The 16,758-nt window shown below is 58.2% G+C and overlaps 2 protein-coding genes across 10 annotated transcripts in view; both read right to left on the bottom strand.

Annotated features, from left to right (window-relative positions):
• Positions 1-316: 316 nt before the first annotated feature.
• On the bottom strand, positions 317-9,275 carry ARRDC2 (arrestin domain containing 2). Of its 2 annotated transcripts, none has more exons than XM_017501280.2 (8): positions 8,597-9,275; positions 4,620-4,686; positions 4,266-4,413; positions 3,697-3,799; positions 3,352-3,608; positions 3,054-3,216; positions 2,706-2,863; positions 317-1,506 (listed from the first exon to the last, which is right to left on the bottom strand). In XM_017501280.2, exons 1-8 carry the CDS (start codon positions 9,105-9,107, stop codon positions 1,453-1,455), a joined length of 1,461 nt encoding a protein of 486 aa, XP_017356769.1. In that variant the 5' UTR covers positions 9,108-9,275; the 3' UTR covers positions 317-1,452. The 2 variants fall into 2 exon arrangements, with proteins under 2 accessions (XP_017356769.1, XP_017356770.1); XM_017501281.2 differs by lacking the exon at positions 8,597-9,275 and adding an exon at positions 4,814-6,788.
• A 1,798-nt stretch (positions 9,276-11,073) lies between these two features.
• The window catches only part of KCNN1 (potassium calcium-activated channel subfamily N member 1), a 54,387-nt gene continuing 48,702 nt past the window's right edge, over positions 11,074-16,758 (bottom strand). For 7 of the 8 annotated variants that reach the window (XR_001817257.2, XM_037728776.1, XM_017501278.2 and 4 more), the window contains one exon: positions 11,074-12,043. Coding sequence is in view for 6 of the 8 variants with exons in the window: in XM_037728776.1 (XP_037584704.1) it covers positions 11,789-12,043 (255 nt within the window). In the remaining 2 variants the exon portion in view is untranslated. The remainder of the gene's footprint in view (positions 12,044-16,758) is intronic. The other variant, XR_001817258.2, reaches the window with a different exon arrangement.

The raw sequence follows: 16,758 nt of genomic DNA, 5'->3' as shown, positions 1-16,758 counted from the left end.
CTGCCATCTCCAGCCCCTCCTCCCCACTCCGATGATAAGAGTTCTCTGCCTGTCCGTTGCTCGTCGCCCCCACCAGCTTCTGAGACTGTCCCAGGGGGTACAGGTGAGGGGCCCAGGACTCAGCCCCTGCCCCACCTCAGCCTCCCCGTGTGTCCTTGTGCCAACTCCCTCCCAGGCCTGGGCCTCAGTTTCCCCTTCTGAATCATGGGCCCCTCCGCCCTCTTTGGCCAGGAATTCAGTCTCCAAGAAGGTGACCGGGGATGACAGTGCTGGTTCCCTCAGCAGCCAGGTGGGGAAAAAAATAATCAAGAAGCCCAAGAAAGAAGTGGTTTTTCTCCACACGTTTACTTTTAAAAAATAATCGTACAAAACAATGATTTCTTAAGGCGTATCAGAAATGCTGAGTCCCAGGCCGGGCCCTGCCCCAGCCAGAGCGGCGACTCCGCAGCTGGGGCTTGTCCAGCTGCCCCTTTTAGTGCTTTTCTCCAGGACACGGAGCTTCCGGAAGCACAGCAGTCCCTGTGTGTCCCCTTCGGCTGACCTCTGTCCCCAGGCATGGCGTGATGCTGCCCGTCTCAAATCCTTCACTGTTCAGCTGCGAGCCCAGTGTTTTCATTTTGCATGTTAGGTGTCTGGTCTTGCCTGTCCTACCCTGAACCCGGGTTCCCCGAGGCCATGTAACACTCAGGCAGCTCTGATGCCCCTGGGTACTTGGAAGAACTCCCAGGAAATCCAAGCCTGCGCCAGGGATCTCTGGCTTTCAAAGTCTTCAAAGGCTGGATCGGCTGCCCCTGCCACCCACAGACCCCACAGAGTGTGACAACCTGCTTTCTTTCCTGAACGCCTCATTCCTGGGTCCTTTCACCCACTGGACCTCACTGTGTGGCCTCAACTCAGAGGCCCTTGCCCTCTGAACCCCCAATTTTACAATAAATGGAGTAGATTCCAAACGTCACTCAGCTCTGACTTTCTCTGACTTTTCTTCTTCATGCGTCTGCCTGCTGAGCTCCTATTCATACTTCAAAGCCTCAGCTAAAAATCCCCCCTCTGGAAGGAAGACTTCTCTGCTTCCTGTCTGGACTCTCCCAGCTGCGGGTCTCTTCTTCTGGTTCCATGATGTTGGAACTGTCTGTGGCTCTGCATATTCCAGACTGAAGGTTCCTGGAGGGCTCCAGCGCTGCCCACAGGCTGGGAAGACAGGTTATTAAAGTGTCTCGGATGTCGCCCTGGGAAGTCAATGCCTTGCAAGGGCAGCGGTCCAGATGAGTCAGATTCCAGCCGGGCTCTTCCTCTGTTCCCTGTGACGTCGGAAAGGCCCCGCCTCACTCCGAGACTTGGTTTCCCCAACTTTGATGTAGTTGGGAAGGTCAGTGCTTGGTCCAGCCGCTCCCTGCAGTCACGGTGGCTGAAAGCAAGTGTGCACCCTCGTTCCTCGAGGTGTCCCCGTGCCGTTCAGCAAGTCGTGCAGCGTGGCCTCATGGCCTCCGAGGGTGGGTTTGGATCCTCCTGAGAGAAATGTTCCCATTAAGCCTTGGGGGATACTGGAAGCAGAAATTCAGAAACACCGCCCCATCCAGCCATCTCCTAACTCCCACCCTTGGCCAGGGAAGAGGCCATCGGGGGCGGTGCCTAGGGCAGACACCACCACGACTTGGGTGGGAGGAGGGCTCTGGAGCTAAGCGTGTAGTATCTCCCGGTGCCCACAAGGGGGCTGGTTCTGGGAATCCTGTGGACACCAAAATCCACAGATGCTCAGGTCCCTGATATAAAATGGCATAATATCTGCAGATAATCTAAGCCCATCCTCCTGTGTGCTTTATTTTTATTTCATTTTGTCTTAGTTTTTGAGACAGAGTCTCACTCTGTCGCCCAGGCTGGAGTGCAGTGCGACGCGATCTTGGCTCACTGCAATCTCCACCTCCCGGTTCAAGCGATTCTCCTGCCTCAGCCTCCTGAGTAGCTGGGATCACAGGTGTGCACCACCACGCCTGGCTAATTTTTGTATTTTTAGTAGAGATGGGGTTTTGCCATGTTGGCCAGGCTGGTCTCGAACTCCTGACCTCAGGTGATCCACCCGCCGTGGCCTCCCAAACTGCTGGGACGACAGGTGGGAGCCACCGTGCCTGGCCAATTTTTATGTATTTTAAGAGATGGAGGCTGAGCGAGGTGGCTCATGCCTTTGATCCCAGCACTTTGGGAGGCCAAGGCGGGTGAGTCGCCTGGGGTCAGGAGTTCGAGACCAGCCTGGCCAACATGGTGAAACCTCGTCTCTACTAAAAATACAAAAACTAGCCAGGGGGGGTGGCGTGTGCCTGTCATCCCAGCTACTCAGGAGGCTGAGGCAGGAGAATCCCTTGAACCCGGCAGGTGGAGTTTGCAGTGCGTCAAGATCACGCCACTGCACTCCAGCCTGGGTGACAAGAGCAAAACTCCACCTCAAAACAAACAAACAAAAAATTAGCGGGATGTGGTGGCTTGCGCGCCTGCAGCCCCAGCTATTCAAGAGGCTGAGCCGAGAGGATCAATTGAGCCCCAGGAGGTTGAGGCTGCAGAGAGCTATGACTGCGCCACTGCACGCAAGCCTGGGTGACAGACCCAGACCCTGACTTAAAAAACAAAAAAACCTATCTGCTGTATGTCTCCCACCCCACGGAGGCTCCCAGGGCCCAGGGAGGCATGGGTGCCTCTCAGATCCCTGAGCTCACCTCGGAGTACAGGGGTGGCGGGCGGTAGCGGAACTCTTGGAAGTAGGCGAAGAACGGGCCTTCCAGGCTCACGTCGGGGTCCTGCGGGAGCGGGAAGGGGCTCTGCCCCAAGGCTGCCGCCTCAGTGTCGGCTACCACCTCCGAGTACTCAGGAGGAGCTGGAATGGAGAGACAGGGTGGGTGAGGCTGGCAGGGGACAGCCCTGCTCTATGGGACCAGGGGCCGGGAGCCGGCTTGTGCCAGCTCTGGGGCTGGGATTCCGGGGGATTGACGGTGACAGGGTTGACCTGGTATCCGCCTCTCCGTGTACCCACCCACCCCCTGCATGCCAGCAGGGCGGGAGCTTACCCTCAGGCCGCTCCGGCAAGGCCCCCAGCCCCCAGTCCAGCAGGAAGCTGGCGTGGCTGCCCACGCTGGAGGAGCGGCTGCCGAAGGGGTGCAAGGGGATGGTGCCGATCACCAGTGGCAGCTCCAGCAGTAGCTTGGATGTGCCGGGGATGTCCACGCAGACCTGGAGGAAGGAACCATCATAAGGGAGGGCGCCCGGGCAGCCTCGCCGACCCCCACCTCCCTCCTATGCCTGGGGAGACGGAGGCCCCATGTACCCTCAATCTGAGGGATACGGGGTGGATGCAGAATGTCCTACCTTGAGCGCGTAGTCCACGTGGAGAACGCGGCAGTGCAGGATGGAAGGACCCACCGGGGGTATCTGCAGCGCCCGGCCCTGCCACAGCGCCCGCTGCCCCGGGCCCACCGGCTCGCCCGCGAGGCTGGCCACCACCGCCTGTTTCTGCTTTCGGGCGCCTCGGGCCATGAACGTCTGCGTCTGCACCACGGCCGCCCGAGGCAGCACAGGACACGTGGAGCTGTTGTCGATCTCGGCAAAGACGGGGATGACCTCTCCTGCAGCGAGGGGCAGCGGGGCCTCAGTTTCCCCTCCTGCAGCCCCGACGCCAGCCCCTGTCCCGACCCAGTCCGGTCTGCCTGCTACCTGGCGTGTAGCCCTTGCGGTCGATCTTGGCTGAAAGCGAGACGAGGCCGCGGTTACGGTACCAGGATCGGGCGACCTTTTCCTGAGCCCCCGCTTGAGGTGCCTGTCAGTGTAGAGGAAAGTGACATGGATGAGTCATTTTGTGCAAACCAGAGACACCGTGCAACTTCCAAACCACTCCCAGCTGAGAGAGGACTTTGGGCAGGGCTTGGTTTCTTTTTAACAATCCAGAAATTATCTATAAAACAGAGCCAGGGATACAACCCATCTTATAAAGCCAGAAGTGAAATGTACAAGCCAAGTGTTTGGTGTGTCATTCGTGTTTGGTAAGCTCTAGCTCTGGTCTCTTTCACAGAAGAGGCATCTGAGGCTCAGAAAGGGCAAGACACTTACCCAGAGTCACACAGCAAATGGGGGCAGATCCCAGTGGATTCCACACCCATTCCCACACCTGCCTGCCTCCCTGCCAGGGCCCACCTATGACCCCCCCAACTTCTCAGTCGGTGTCACCCAGCAGCCAGGCCCCGCCCTACAATACTCCCATCCTACCTCCCAGGGTGGCCACTCACCAGCAGCGCGGGCGTGTTGATGTCTACCGGCTCGATGACAGTGAACACCTTCCTTGCCCTGCGTGCTGGGATCCAGGGCCGGTGCAGGGTGGCCTTGATACAGTAACGGACACTGCCGTGTTTGCCCTCGAAGGATGTCACCAGGGTCCTGGGGTGGAGGGAAGGGAACTTCAGGGGGCGAGACACAGAGACACGCAGGCAGGGAGAAGGCGACACACACAGACACTCCGGGGGTCTCCCAGGGGAGAGTCTTGGGGCTCAGTGGTGTCCAGATATCCAGTATGGGAGGAACGAATCTGGAAGGGGCGGCAGGCTTAGGGACTCCCCCGCAACCCTGTACCCCAGAGGACTTACGGGGGCAGCTGGAAGCTGAACAGGAACTCATGGCGCCCAGGAGGCAGCGTCGTGGTCCCTCCGGTGTCTGCAGGTAGGGGCAAAAGGAGGTGACTGAGCGGTTGCGCTGGGGTCCCAGGGCTGACCGGGGTACCACCGTCCGGGTGATGGGAAGCACACAACCGGTGCACCGAGCGGGGGCCCCCGATCCGTACCTGGCGCCAGAAGCGTGGCGCGGTGGCTCACGACCTCCACGCGCTCGCTGTAGCTCTGCGTGTAAGCCGTGCTCGAGCCCGCGCTGCGCGACTCGGTCCAGTGCACGTGGGCGCGGCCCCGCGCGCGCAGCCTCAGGGCACCCACACGCATGGCGCTCGCCAGCTCCAGCAGCACCCGACCTGCCACGGTCTGTCCGCCGCTGAACACGGGCTCGGCGCCCGTGGTCGCGCCGTCCAACTGCACCGAGAACGCTTTCACCTTGTAGAATAGCATCGCGTCCGGGCTGGAAACCCAAGACACGCGGAACCTGGCCTCGAACCCGCGACCCGGCAGCTCACGGAGCCGACGCTGCAGCCTCAGAACGCAAACTCGCCCTCAACGCGCAGGCGCGCTCGTCAACGGGACTAGAACAGCCCGGCGCCCTGCGTCGGCGCCACTTTTATACGGCAGGGTGAGGGGCGGGGCCACCGTCTCTCACCCCGCCCCCAGAAGGGACTCCACCAATAGCGCGACAAGGGGCGTGGCTCCGCCCAGGCGTGGAGCAAAATAACAAACGCCCCTGCTCACCACCGGCTGCCCCCTGCCCTCGCGGACCCTGGGGGGAAATTGAGGCCCTGAGGCGGCCAGAGGTGGTCTCTCGCGGACTCCCGGAGCAGAGAAGGGAAACTGACGTCCAGAGGCAGGGCCCAGATCTGAGGTCACCCAGCAGAGCCTTCAGTCTCTAGGCTTAATCGCTCACCAGCCGCCCCTGGTAGACGTGACTCAAGGCATGTCCGGCCGGATTTGGGGCGGGGGGCCCTCGCCCCAGTTGAGGGCCCGAGAGCCTATGACTGTTCCCGGCCTGTTTCCCCCGCTATGCAAAGGCGGACGAGGAGGAGGTGGGTAGGACCGACCGCCGTCCACACCGGTGCCTGCCGCACCCTCCGCTGATTCAAGCCCGGCTCAGCTGCTGGTCCTGGGCAAATGACAACCTCTTGGAACCTCAGTTTCCCCCTCTCTAGAGCCGGGAGAAAATAAAAATCAGTCCTGACTTGAGAAGGTTGTGCAGGGATCATCGTGCAGCCCCAGCTGGACCCCTCCAAGAGCCTCGCTCCCGGGTCATCGCCCTGCTCCGGACACACCGTCACTCAGTCGCGCCTCGGTGCATCTGCCCGGGCGGCACCTATGACCTGACGTTCTTTCCCGTTTTCAGCCTCTGGCAAACCCGACCTTCCCCCAAGCCCTTGTGCCTGCTCCAGGCATCCTCAGCCCCCGCCCCTCCACGGAGCCGAGTGCAAGGGACGCTTGGGCGCCCCCAGGTCAACGGCTGCGGGGTGCCCTCGGGACGGCGTGACCTCTCGCTGGGCTTCAGTTTCCAGCGATTCTTCTGCCTTAGCCCCTGGAGCAGCTGGGCTAATTTAAAAAGAAAAGCCGCGCGGAGTTTTCTCCGGCGGAGCTGCCTCTGCGCCGCCTGTGGGACGCTGGCGCCCTCTTGTGGCAGCGGAATGCGCTGCCGCTGAACCCATCCCCTGCCCCGAGTGTCTTCTGCACCTGGCTCAGGAGACACCAGACCTCCAGCACCTCGGTGAGGGGTGTGGGTGTGGAGGGGGCGGGTATAAACAAACACGGGCACTCGCAGCCCGTGATGAGGGTCAGAACAGGAACGAAGGGGCTGGAGGCACAGTGATCAGCCTGGAAGGCTGCCTGGCTTTGCAGTTGAAAGCCAGGGACCTTGTGCCAGGTCTCAGGGGACCCTGGACGGGAGAGAGTAGGCTGTTAAGTCCGGAGGGGAAGCGGATGAGGTAACCCTGAAGGGACTACTAAGCCAGCGCCTTCCTCAATTCATTTCACAGATGGACCCACCCCAGAGGCCCAGAGAGGGGCAGGCCCCTGCCCGAAGTCACACAGCAGCGCCACTGGCCTCACCTCTCCAGGATCATTTTTTTTTTTTCTTAAACGTTTACAAAATTTTAATTTTTTTTTTTTTTTTGAGACAGGATCTCACTCTGTCACCTGTGCTGGAGTGCAGTGGCACCATCTCAACTCACTGCAACCTCTGCCTCCCGGGCTGAAGTGATCCTCTCATCTCAGCCTCGGGAGTAGCTGGGACTACAGGTGTGCACCACCACGCCCAGCTAATTTTTGTAGAGACGGGGTTTCGCCATGTTGTCCAGGCTGGTCTGGAATTCTTGTGCTCAAGTGATCTGCCCGCCTCAGCCTCCCAAAGTGCTGGGATTACAGGTGTGAGCCGCTGCACCCCGCCAAAAATTTAATTTAATTAATTAATCAATTAATTTTTTTTGAGACAGGGTCTCACGCTGACACCCCCTCTGTAATGTGGTGGTGTGATCTCGGCTCACTGAATGTCAGCCTCCCGGATCCAGCGATCTTCTGCCTTAACCCCCTGAGTAGCTGGGCTAATTGAAAAATCAGCCTGGCTAATTTTTGTATATTTAGTAGAGATGGGTTTCACCATGTTGACCAGCCTGGTCTTGAACTCCTGATCTCAGGTGATCCTCCTGCCTGGGCCTCCCAAAGTGCTGGGATTGCAGGCGTGAAACACTGTGCCCAGCCAATTTTTATGTATTTTAAGAGATGGGAGCCTGGCACGGTGGCTCACCCCTCAGTGTTTTAAGGAAGTCGTCGTTGAGTGTCTGGGGCGGCCTTCAGGTGAAAGCAGCCCCAATATTCTCTGGGCCGCTGGGGAAGGGAAGCGCCTCCTGGGCCCCTTCCTGCCCTGCCTCACCGCACTTGTTCCTCTGTTTCCACTGCTGGGGAGGGGAGGGTCTCCCGCATCTGTGGCTTTTGTGTCCCTAAAGCTTCCATTGCCTACAGCGCTGGGAAAAATGCCTCCCTCCTGGCCCATTTTACAGTCGGGTATAGTGAGGTCTAGCTTGGCCAGGAGAGGCTGACCCCCTCCTGCAGCCACACGGTAGGGTGCAAGGGTATGGACTGCCTCCTTCTGTGGCCCCTGGCTGGCTGGTGACCGGCTGTGTAGCCTAGGGGCACTTGGGATGCAAGAAGGACTGAGGTTGGGGCAGAGTAGGGATCTCCCCAAGACCCAGACTCCACGGAGAATGTGACCCCACTTCATCTCCCGCCTCTGGGATGCACTTCCACCTCCTCACCGCGAAATACCACCAGACCGCCAACCCTACCTCGATGCAGACCCTGCGGGATAAACTGAGGTGGGGCCCAGGGTAACACGTAAGTTGGGAGCCTTCTTCGAGAATTAGGGACTCCAGGCCTGGGATCAATGGGGACCCTGGGGTCCACCTGGGAGATCTCCCACTCTATTTCCCAGGGGTTCCCTGGACTCTAATAAGAGGGTCCCCCTGCTTTGAAAGGGGTCTCCCCACCACACAGCCTCTAAGCCGAGGGCGTCTGGCTCCAGAGAGGGGAACGCCCAGACCCTGGGTAGACGTTTCCGGTCATTGGGGGTCCTGACCGGGGCTGGGCGAGTGTCCAGGCTGGCGTGCAGTGATGCGATCTCAGCCCACTGCAGCCTCTACCTCCCAGGCTCGAGCGATCTTCCCACTTCAGCCTGTAGCTGGGACTCCAGGCGCGCGCCACCAGCCTGGCTAACTTTTGTATTTTTTGGAGACATGGGGTTTCGCCATGTCGCCCAGGCTAGTCTTGAACTCCTGGCCTGCGGGAGGGTCCGAACCCCGGGAAGGGGGTTCCCACTCCTTGAAAAAGGATCACCCGATCGCAGAGGTTCTAAGTGGAAGGGCTTCCGGCCCTGGAGAGGGTCCCAGCGGAAGGGGTCCGCTCTGCAGCGGGGACCGCGCGGAGTGTCTCACCTCGGAGCAGCAGCTGCCGCCGCCGCAGGTAGGTCTCGGCGGCCGCGTAGTCGCTGGACACGGCGTTGACGCCCACGCTGCGACCCTCCAGCCAGTGGGTGACCGCTCCGCCGCGCGCCTTCACCTCGAGCGCTCGCACCCGCAGCGGCGCCGCCACGTCCAGCAGCACCCGGCCGCACAGCCGCTCCCCGCTGCGGTAGGCGCCGCCTGGGCCCCGCGCCAGCTCCAGCGCGAAGCTGCGCACGCCCCCAGGGCGCATGGCGCGCGGCGGGGACGGTGCGTCCGGCGGGGGCCACAGCCTGGACACGCGGCGGGGAGGCGCACGGCGGGGGCGCTCCTGCAGGTCCCCTGGGTCTCCGCAGTCCCCCTTCGCGGCCCCAGGAGCCCCCGCAGCTTTCTCCCGGGCCCCCGGGGAACTTGGGCCGGCGCTGGTGGCCCAGGGCGGGCGCATCGTCGGGGAACTTCCTGGTCCTCTGCGTCTGCCCCCGTGACGCGCCGTAGACTTTGCCATCCTCGGAGCTGGGCGGGTCCTGTTTTCTGTAGGGTCGGCGCTGATGACTCAGAGGCAGGCAGGGGTGGGGATGGCCGGGGAGGCACCGAGGAGGCCTCGGAGCTCAGTCCTGTGGTCTCATTCGCCCCCACCCTGCGGCACCGCCTCAGTCTCCCCTTCAGTGTCACTTCCTGCCTTGTCCCCCTAACACAACCACCTCGGGTCCCCCTCTTCGCCTCCGCGCTGGGCTGTTCCGCCGCCAGATCCGTTCTCCCACCCATGCCGCCCACACCCAAATGTCACTTCCTCCGAGTCCCCTTGCCACCTCTGGCCTTGTTTACTTTCTTTCTTTCTCTTTTTTTTTTTATACACAGTCTGGCTCTGTCGCCCAGGCTGGGGACAGTGGCGTGATCCGGGCTCACTGCAACCTCCACCTCCTGGGTTCAAGTAATTCTCCTGCCTCAGCCACCCAAGTTCCTGACGACAGGCGTGTGCCACCACGCCCAGCTTATGTTTGTATTTTTAGTCAGGCGGAGTTTCACCATGTTGGCCAGGCTGGTCTCCAACTCCTGACCTCAAATGATCCTCCTGCCTCAGCCTCCCAAGTACTGAGATTAAGGCGTGAGCCACCACACCCGGCCTGTTTATTTCTTTATGGCTTTGGTTACTTTTTTTTTTCCCCACTGCTATGGCTTTACTGTGCCTCTCTGCCATCAGACCTGGAGCTACCAGTGAGCACAGAAGGGACACTCATGAATGTTCCTTAACTGAACCCTGGCCTCTCACCCTGGACAGTCCTCTTCCTTCTCATGCCTCAGTTTCCCCAGCCAGACAATAGGGTATAAAGGATGAGTCCTGCCAAAGACTCCGATGTGATCCCTCAGGCTGGAAGGAGCATTATTGAGCACTTACTAGTTGCCTGGCTGTTTTTAGGGAGTTCTGGTTCAGTAGACTGTCACCCCGATTTTGCAGATGAAACAATCAAGCTCCAGAGGCCAGCCACTGCCCAGAGACACCCAGCAGTGGCAGAGTCGGGACTCCAACGCTGGTCTGACCAGCACCTCCCCACTCCCTTCTCATGCTTGGGTCCAATACTTGCATCAGCCACGGGCCAGTTATCATGTTGAGCCAGGTGACTGATGACCTTATCAGAGGCTGCCAGGACCTGGGGCTCCGAGGCTGGGCACTGCTTCGTCTCCCCAGGAACGAGGCCTCCCCACCGCACCCAGGCCTCAGCATCTGCCAAGTAAGTGTCCACTGCCCCCAGCACCCAAGCCCAAGTTGTGCGGGACCTTTCGGATTCTACCTGTGTCTGGAACCCTCCCCTCTAGCCCACCTGGAAGGGTTTGTCTGACTCCTGGATGTCACCAATTACTCCCTCCTCCTGCCGTCCCCATGGCTCCTCCATGGAGTCCCTTCCACAAAGTCCAGGTTCCTTTTATTTTTTCTCAATGCATCCTCTTCCTCCTGGGTTCAAGTGGTCCTCCTACCTCATCCTCCTGCCTCAGCCTCCGAGTAGCTGGGATTATAGGCGCATACCACCACGCCTAATTTTTTTTTGAAATTGAGTCTTGCTCTGTCACCCAGGCTGGAGTGCAGTGGCATGATCTGGGCTCACTGCAGCCTCCGCCTGTCAGGTTCAAGCGATTTTCTTGCCTCAGCCTCCCAAGTAGCTAGGACTACAGGCGCATGCTGCCACGCCTGGCTAATATTTTGTATTTTTAGTACAGATGGGGTTTCACCATGCTGGCCAGGCTGGTCTTGAACTCCTGACCTTGTGATCTGCCCACCATGGCCTCCCAAAGTGCTGCAGAGGCGTGAGCCACCGCGCCCAGTCAGTCCAGTTCTTTACCCTGGCCTAGGAGATTTCCAGTTTAAATCCAGTACCATCTGTCCTCACTTTGTGGCCCCAGATAGGTAGATGTACCTCTCTGGGCCTCAGTTTCCCCCCATCCCACCTTGGTCAAGCTCTGATGAGGAGTCAGTGTGGTAATTGACAGCATCACATTCTCTGTAGACGGCAGGTGCTCAATACACATCTCACAAAAACCCAAATGACCTTCCTCACCCAGGTCACCTCCCCCGTGGGCCCCGCTGGGACCTGGCACATGGTGGGCATCCATCAACGTGATTGGTTGAAGGGGACGGATGCTTCCGGCCGGGGCTGGGCCACGCCCTCTGAAGGATGTCCATGCCCTCTGGCACAGATGTCCCTAGAGAGTTGTCCCTGACTGAGCTCCAGCCCAGAGGGAGAGGGGGCTTCTAGGCTAGGCTTCTAGGCTAGGCCAGTGATGGGAACGGGCTTCTTTGATTCCCACATTCATCTTGGTGCCCGGGATTGGGGGTCTACCTCCTGGGACATCACTGGTACCTCCCAGCCACCCACGCAGGCAGCCACTGGGCGGGCGGGTCCTGCTTTATTGAGAATGAGTGTGGACCCCTCCTGGGCTGCTCCATGCCCATCTGGGGCCTGGGGAGAGTCGGGGGACCAGGTGGCCAGAGGCAGCTCCGGGCTCCCCTGCCCTCACCCGTGGTCCAGCCCTGCCCTCTGCCCGGGCAGTCTGGGCAGGGCAGGCCCCAGTCCACTCAGCCCGACTCAGCGCTGGCTTCTTGAACTCCAAGAGGCGCCATGGTACAGGGCTTCACGGAGGTGGCGGCCACACGATGGCCAAGATTTAGGGGTCTGGTGGCGGGCAGGGCCGTCACCCGCAGTCCGAGGTGGCCACGGGCGGCCACCGGCATGGGGAGCTCCGGGCCGCCTGGTCTGGGGGGCCGGGGCCGGGCCGGGGAGGCAGGGGCGGCGGGGGCGGGCGTATGGCTTGGGCGATGAGGCCGGGCAGGGCCTGCAGAGAGGTGCCCAGGGCATCCAGGCGGCTTTCCAGGGTGGCCAGGCGAGCCTCCAGCTCCTCGTGCTGTGCGTGCAGCTCCGACACAAGGTCGTACATGACGCTCTGGGTCTGAAGGAGACAGAGAAGGGCGGGAGAGAGGCGGGGCCGAGTGAGAGAGGGAGATACCAGGACAGACGACAGGGACCACCCACATGCTGCAGGTGGGCAGTGGCCGCTAACGGGGCCCCTGTGAGGGGTGGCTGGGAGGACACCCCCACTCCTCGAGGTCCCTTGCTGGGCTAGGGAAGGATGGAGAGTGGATGAGGGGAGAGACAGCTCCTTTCTTTGTTTTTTCTTTGAGACAGAGTCTCGCTCTGTCACCCAGGCTAGAGTGCAGTGGCCCGATCTGGGCTCACTGCAACCTCCACCTCCCAGGTTCAAGCGATTCTCCTGCCTCAGCCTCCTGAGTAGCTGGGATCACAGACGTGCACCACCACACCCGGCTAATTTTTGTCATTTTTTTAGTAGAGTCAGGGTTTCACCATGTTGGCTTGCCTGGTCTGGAACTCTTGACTGGCCTCAGGTGATCCGCCCACCTTGGCCTTCCAGAGTGATGGGATTATAGGTGTGAGCCATGGCGCCCAGCCGAAGAAACAGGTCTTAAATGCCAAGCTCAGCTGGGTGCAGTGGCTCACACCTGTATTCCCAGAGCTTCGGGAGCCTGGGCAGGTAGGTCACCTGAGATCAGGAGTTCAAGACCAGCCTGGCCACCATGGTGAACTCTACTAAAAACACAAAAATTAGCTGGGGCCAAGGTGGTGGGCACCTGGAAGCCCAGCTACTGGGGAGGCTGAGGCAGGAGAATCACTTGAACCCAGGAGGCAGAGGTTGCTGTGAGCTGAGATTGTGCCACTGCACTCAAAAAAGAGCCAAACTCAGGGCTGGCAGGCCTGGGGAGGCCAAGCGAGGTCCTAGGGTGGCGGGACGTGGCCACAGGGCACACACAGCCAGAGGGGGTGCCCAAGTGGTACCCATAGACCTGGGGGAGGTTCTGGGCTGACACCGCTCCTGGCTTCAGAACAGCAGGAGCTTGGGGACATGGCCTAGGAGGAAGAGGAGGGGGTCCCTGTTCAGTCCTGAACTGCCACCCCTCCCCTTAGGCTGGGGAGGGGACGGGGTCTGATGAGGGTGACTGCCCTGAGGATCTGACCCAATCACAGACTGGGACACGACAGCCACAGTTACGGTTACAGCAGACAGGGGGATGTCCCCACCACTTCTACTGCCCAGTTCTGGCACTGTCCCACTATGGGGCAGGGGAGGCCGGCCAGGCAGGGACAGCCCTGGGTGCAGATGCCACTCTGGCCACCAGGTGGCGCCAGAACATCACTCCACGGCTCGGGCGCAGTGGGTGCGGACAGCGGTTCACCATCCCCGGGCGGCCTCCATGGGAGGATGGAGGCAGGGAGGTGCCCACCCCGCTCCTCTGTGCTTCTCACACCCCCAGCCTCTTCCTTCCAGCTGCCCTCGCTGTGCCCCTACCCTTTTCCCTCCATCACTGCCAGGCAGACCCACTCTGAATGTGCAAACACGTTGGGGTGGGGGCCGCCCCTCCTGGTACCACTGACCTCACCCTGGCCTCTCTCAGGTGGCCACAGTCCCTAAGGCCAGCGGGTGACGCCTGGAGGCCAGAGCGGCATCCAGCTTTCGGGGTGTTCTCTTTAGCCTTCTCTGAGGTTTAAAATTTGATTTTAGTTTTTATTTTTGAGATGGACTCTTGCTCTGTCGCCCAGGCTGGGGTTCAATGGCGTGATCTCAGCTCACTGCAAACTCCGCCTCCCAGGTTCAAACGATTCTCCTGCCTCAGCCTCCTGAGTAGCTGGGATTACAGGCACCCACCACCACACCCGGCTAATTTTTGTATTTTTAGTGGAGAGAGGGTTTCACCATGTTGGCCAGGCTGCTCTTGAACTTCTGACCTCAGGTGGTCTGCCCACCTCAGCCTCCCAAAGTGCTGGGATTATAGGTGTGAGTCCCTGCACCCAGCCTTAAAATTTTATTTTTTAGAGACAGAGTCTTGCTCTGTCTCCCAGGGGGAGTGGGGTGGTGCAATCACAGCTCACTACAGCCTTGACCTCCAGGCTCGAGCAGTCCTCCCGCCTCAGCCTCCCAAGTAGCTGGGACTACAGGCGTGCACCACCAGATCCAGCTAATGTTTGCTTTTTTTTTTTTTTTCCTGAGACAAAGTCTTACTCTGTTATTCAGGTTGGAGTGCAGTTACTTGATCCCAGCTCACTGCAACCTCCATTTCCCGGGTCCAGGCAAGTCTCCTGTCTCAGCCCCCTGAGTAGCTGGGATTACAAGTACACACCACCACGCCGGACTAATTTTGTATTTTTAGTAGAACATGTTTCGCCATGTTAGCCGGGCTGGTCTTGAACTCCTGGGCCTCCCAAAGTGCCGGGATTACAGGCGTGAGCTACCATGCCCAGCCAATTTTTGTATTTTTGTACAGATGAGGCTTTGCCATGTTGCCCTGGCTGGTCTTGAACTCCTGAGCTCAAGCGATCCTCCTGCCTCAGCCTCCCAAAGTGCTAGGATTACAGGTGTGAGCCACTGCCCCCGGCCTGATTTTCTTAATATTTTCCTTTTTCTACCTTACCTTATTGTAAGAATACAGTATATCATACATATACAAAATACATATGAATCAACTGTTTATGTTATCAAGAAGACTTTCAATCAGTGGTAGTCTGTCAGTAGTTAAATCTGGAGTGTGTGAGGGGCATCAAAAGTTATATGAGGCCGGGCACAGCGTCTTATGCCTATAATCCCAACATTTTGGGAGGCCAAGGCAGGTGAATTGCTTGAGGTCAGGAGTTCGAGACCAGCCTGGCCAACATGGCAAAACTATGTCTCTACTAAAAATACAGAAATTAGCTGGGCGTGGTGGCGTGCACCTGTAGTCCCAGCTACTGTGGGAGGCTGAGGCAGGAGAATCGCTTGAATCCAGGAGGTGGAGGCTGCAGTGAGCTGAGATTGCACCACTGCACTCCAGCCTGGGCAACAGGGCGAGACTCTGTCTCAAAAAAAAAAAAAAAAAAAAAAGAAAGAAGGAAAAAGAAGAAGTTATATGGGAATATTTGACTTTTAAGGGGTCAGCACTCTGTAACACTCATGTTGTCCAAGAGCTACCTCTGTATCTCCAGGGGTCTAGAATTATTTTTCCCTCTGTAAAGTTCCTTTCTGAGTGTGGTGGCTCACGCCTGTAATCCCAGCACTTTGGGAGGCCAAGGCGGGTGGATCAACTGAGGTCAGGAGTTCAAGACCAGCCTGGGCAACATGGCAAAACCCTGTCTCTACAAAAAATACAAAAATTAGCAGGACTAGGCCGGGCATGGTGGCTCATACTTGTAATCTAAGCACTTTGGAGGCCAAGGTGGGCGGATCACCTGAGGTCGGGAGTTCAAGACCAGCCTGACCAACATGGTGAAATCCCGTCTTTAAAAAAAAATTAGCAGGACCCGGTGGTGCGTGCCCGTAGTCCCAGCTACTCGGGAGGCTGAGGTGGGAAGATTGCTTGAGCCTGGGGAGATGGAGGCTGTGGTGAGCCGTGATTTAGCCACTGCACTCCAGCCTGCACAATACAGCAAGACCCTGTCTCAGAAGGAAAAAAAAAAAAAGATTCCCTTCCAAATTAAATTTATTGTAGGTTAATATGAAACTAGATTGCATTCACTGAGTCCAAAATGCACTGGGGACAAGAAATAAAATAGAATAGGACTTAACATTTTCTAAAGATAACATGAAATTAGCCTCAGGCTGACTGCTAGATCAGGGGATGTAGCTGCTCAGAAAAGCTATTTTCTGAAACTATGTCATTGGTCAGAAGGGAATTCAAATCAGTGCTGCAAAGATCCCAGGCACCTGATTAATTGCAACTGGTCCAATGACACATCTTCCAGTGGAAGAATTCAAAAAGTGGGAAATGGGCTGGGCACGGTGGCTCATGCCCATAATCACAACATTTTGGGAGGCTGAGGCGGGGGGATCACAAGGTCAGGTGTTTGAGACCAGCCTGGCCAACATGGCGAAACCCCATCTCTACTAAAAATTCAAAAATTAGGCCGGGTGTGGTGGCTCACGCTTGTAACCCAAGCACTTTGGAGGCCAAGGCGGGCGGATCACCTGAGGTCGGAAGTTCAAGATCAGCCTGACCAACATGGTGAAACCCCGTCTTAAAAAAATTAAAAAAAAAAAAATACAAAAATTAGGCAGGGCCCGGTGGCTCATGCCTGTAATCCCAGCACTTTGGGAGGCCGAGATGGGTGGATCACGAGGCCAAGAGATCGAGACTATCCTGGCAAACATGGTAAAACCCCGTCTCTACTAAAAATACAAAAATTAACTGGGCGTGGTGGTGCGTGCCTGTAGTCTCAGCTACTCAGGTGGCTGAGGCAGGAGAATCACTTGAACCAGGGAGGCAGAGGTTGCGGTGAGCCGAGATCGTGCCACTGCACTCCAGCCTGGCAACAGAGCAAGACTCCGTCTCAAAAAACAACAAAACAAAACCAAAAAACAAAAATTAGCTGGTCGTGGTGGTGCACGCCTGTAGTTCCAGCTACTCGGGAGGGTGAGGCACAAGAATCGCTTGAATCCAGGAGGCAGAGGTTGCGGTGAGCTGAGATCACACCGCTGCACTCCAGCCTGGCTGTGTCTCAAAAACAGTTAAAAACAAAAGTGGGAAATGACTTGATATTCGAATCAACACACAGATACGTACAACACAAACTAATTTCTTTCTTTCTTTTCTTTCCTTCTCTCCCTCCTTCCCTCCCTTCTTC

The sequence above is a fragment of the Cebus imitator genome, unplaced genomic scaffold (assembly GCF_001604975.1).
Source record: "Cebus imitator isolate Cc_AM_T3 unplaced genomic scaffold, Cebus_imitator-1.0 Scaffold280, whole genome shotgun sequence".
NCBI classification, from domain to species: Eukaryota; Metazoa; Chordata; class Mammalia; order Primates; family Cebidae; genus Cebus; species Cebus imitator.
This window is presented reverse-complemented; position numbering and strand designations above follow the sequence as displayed.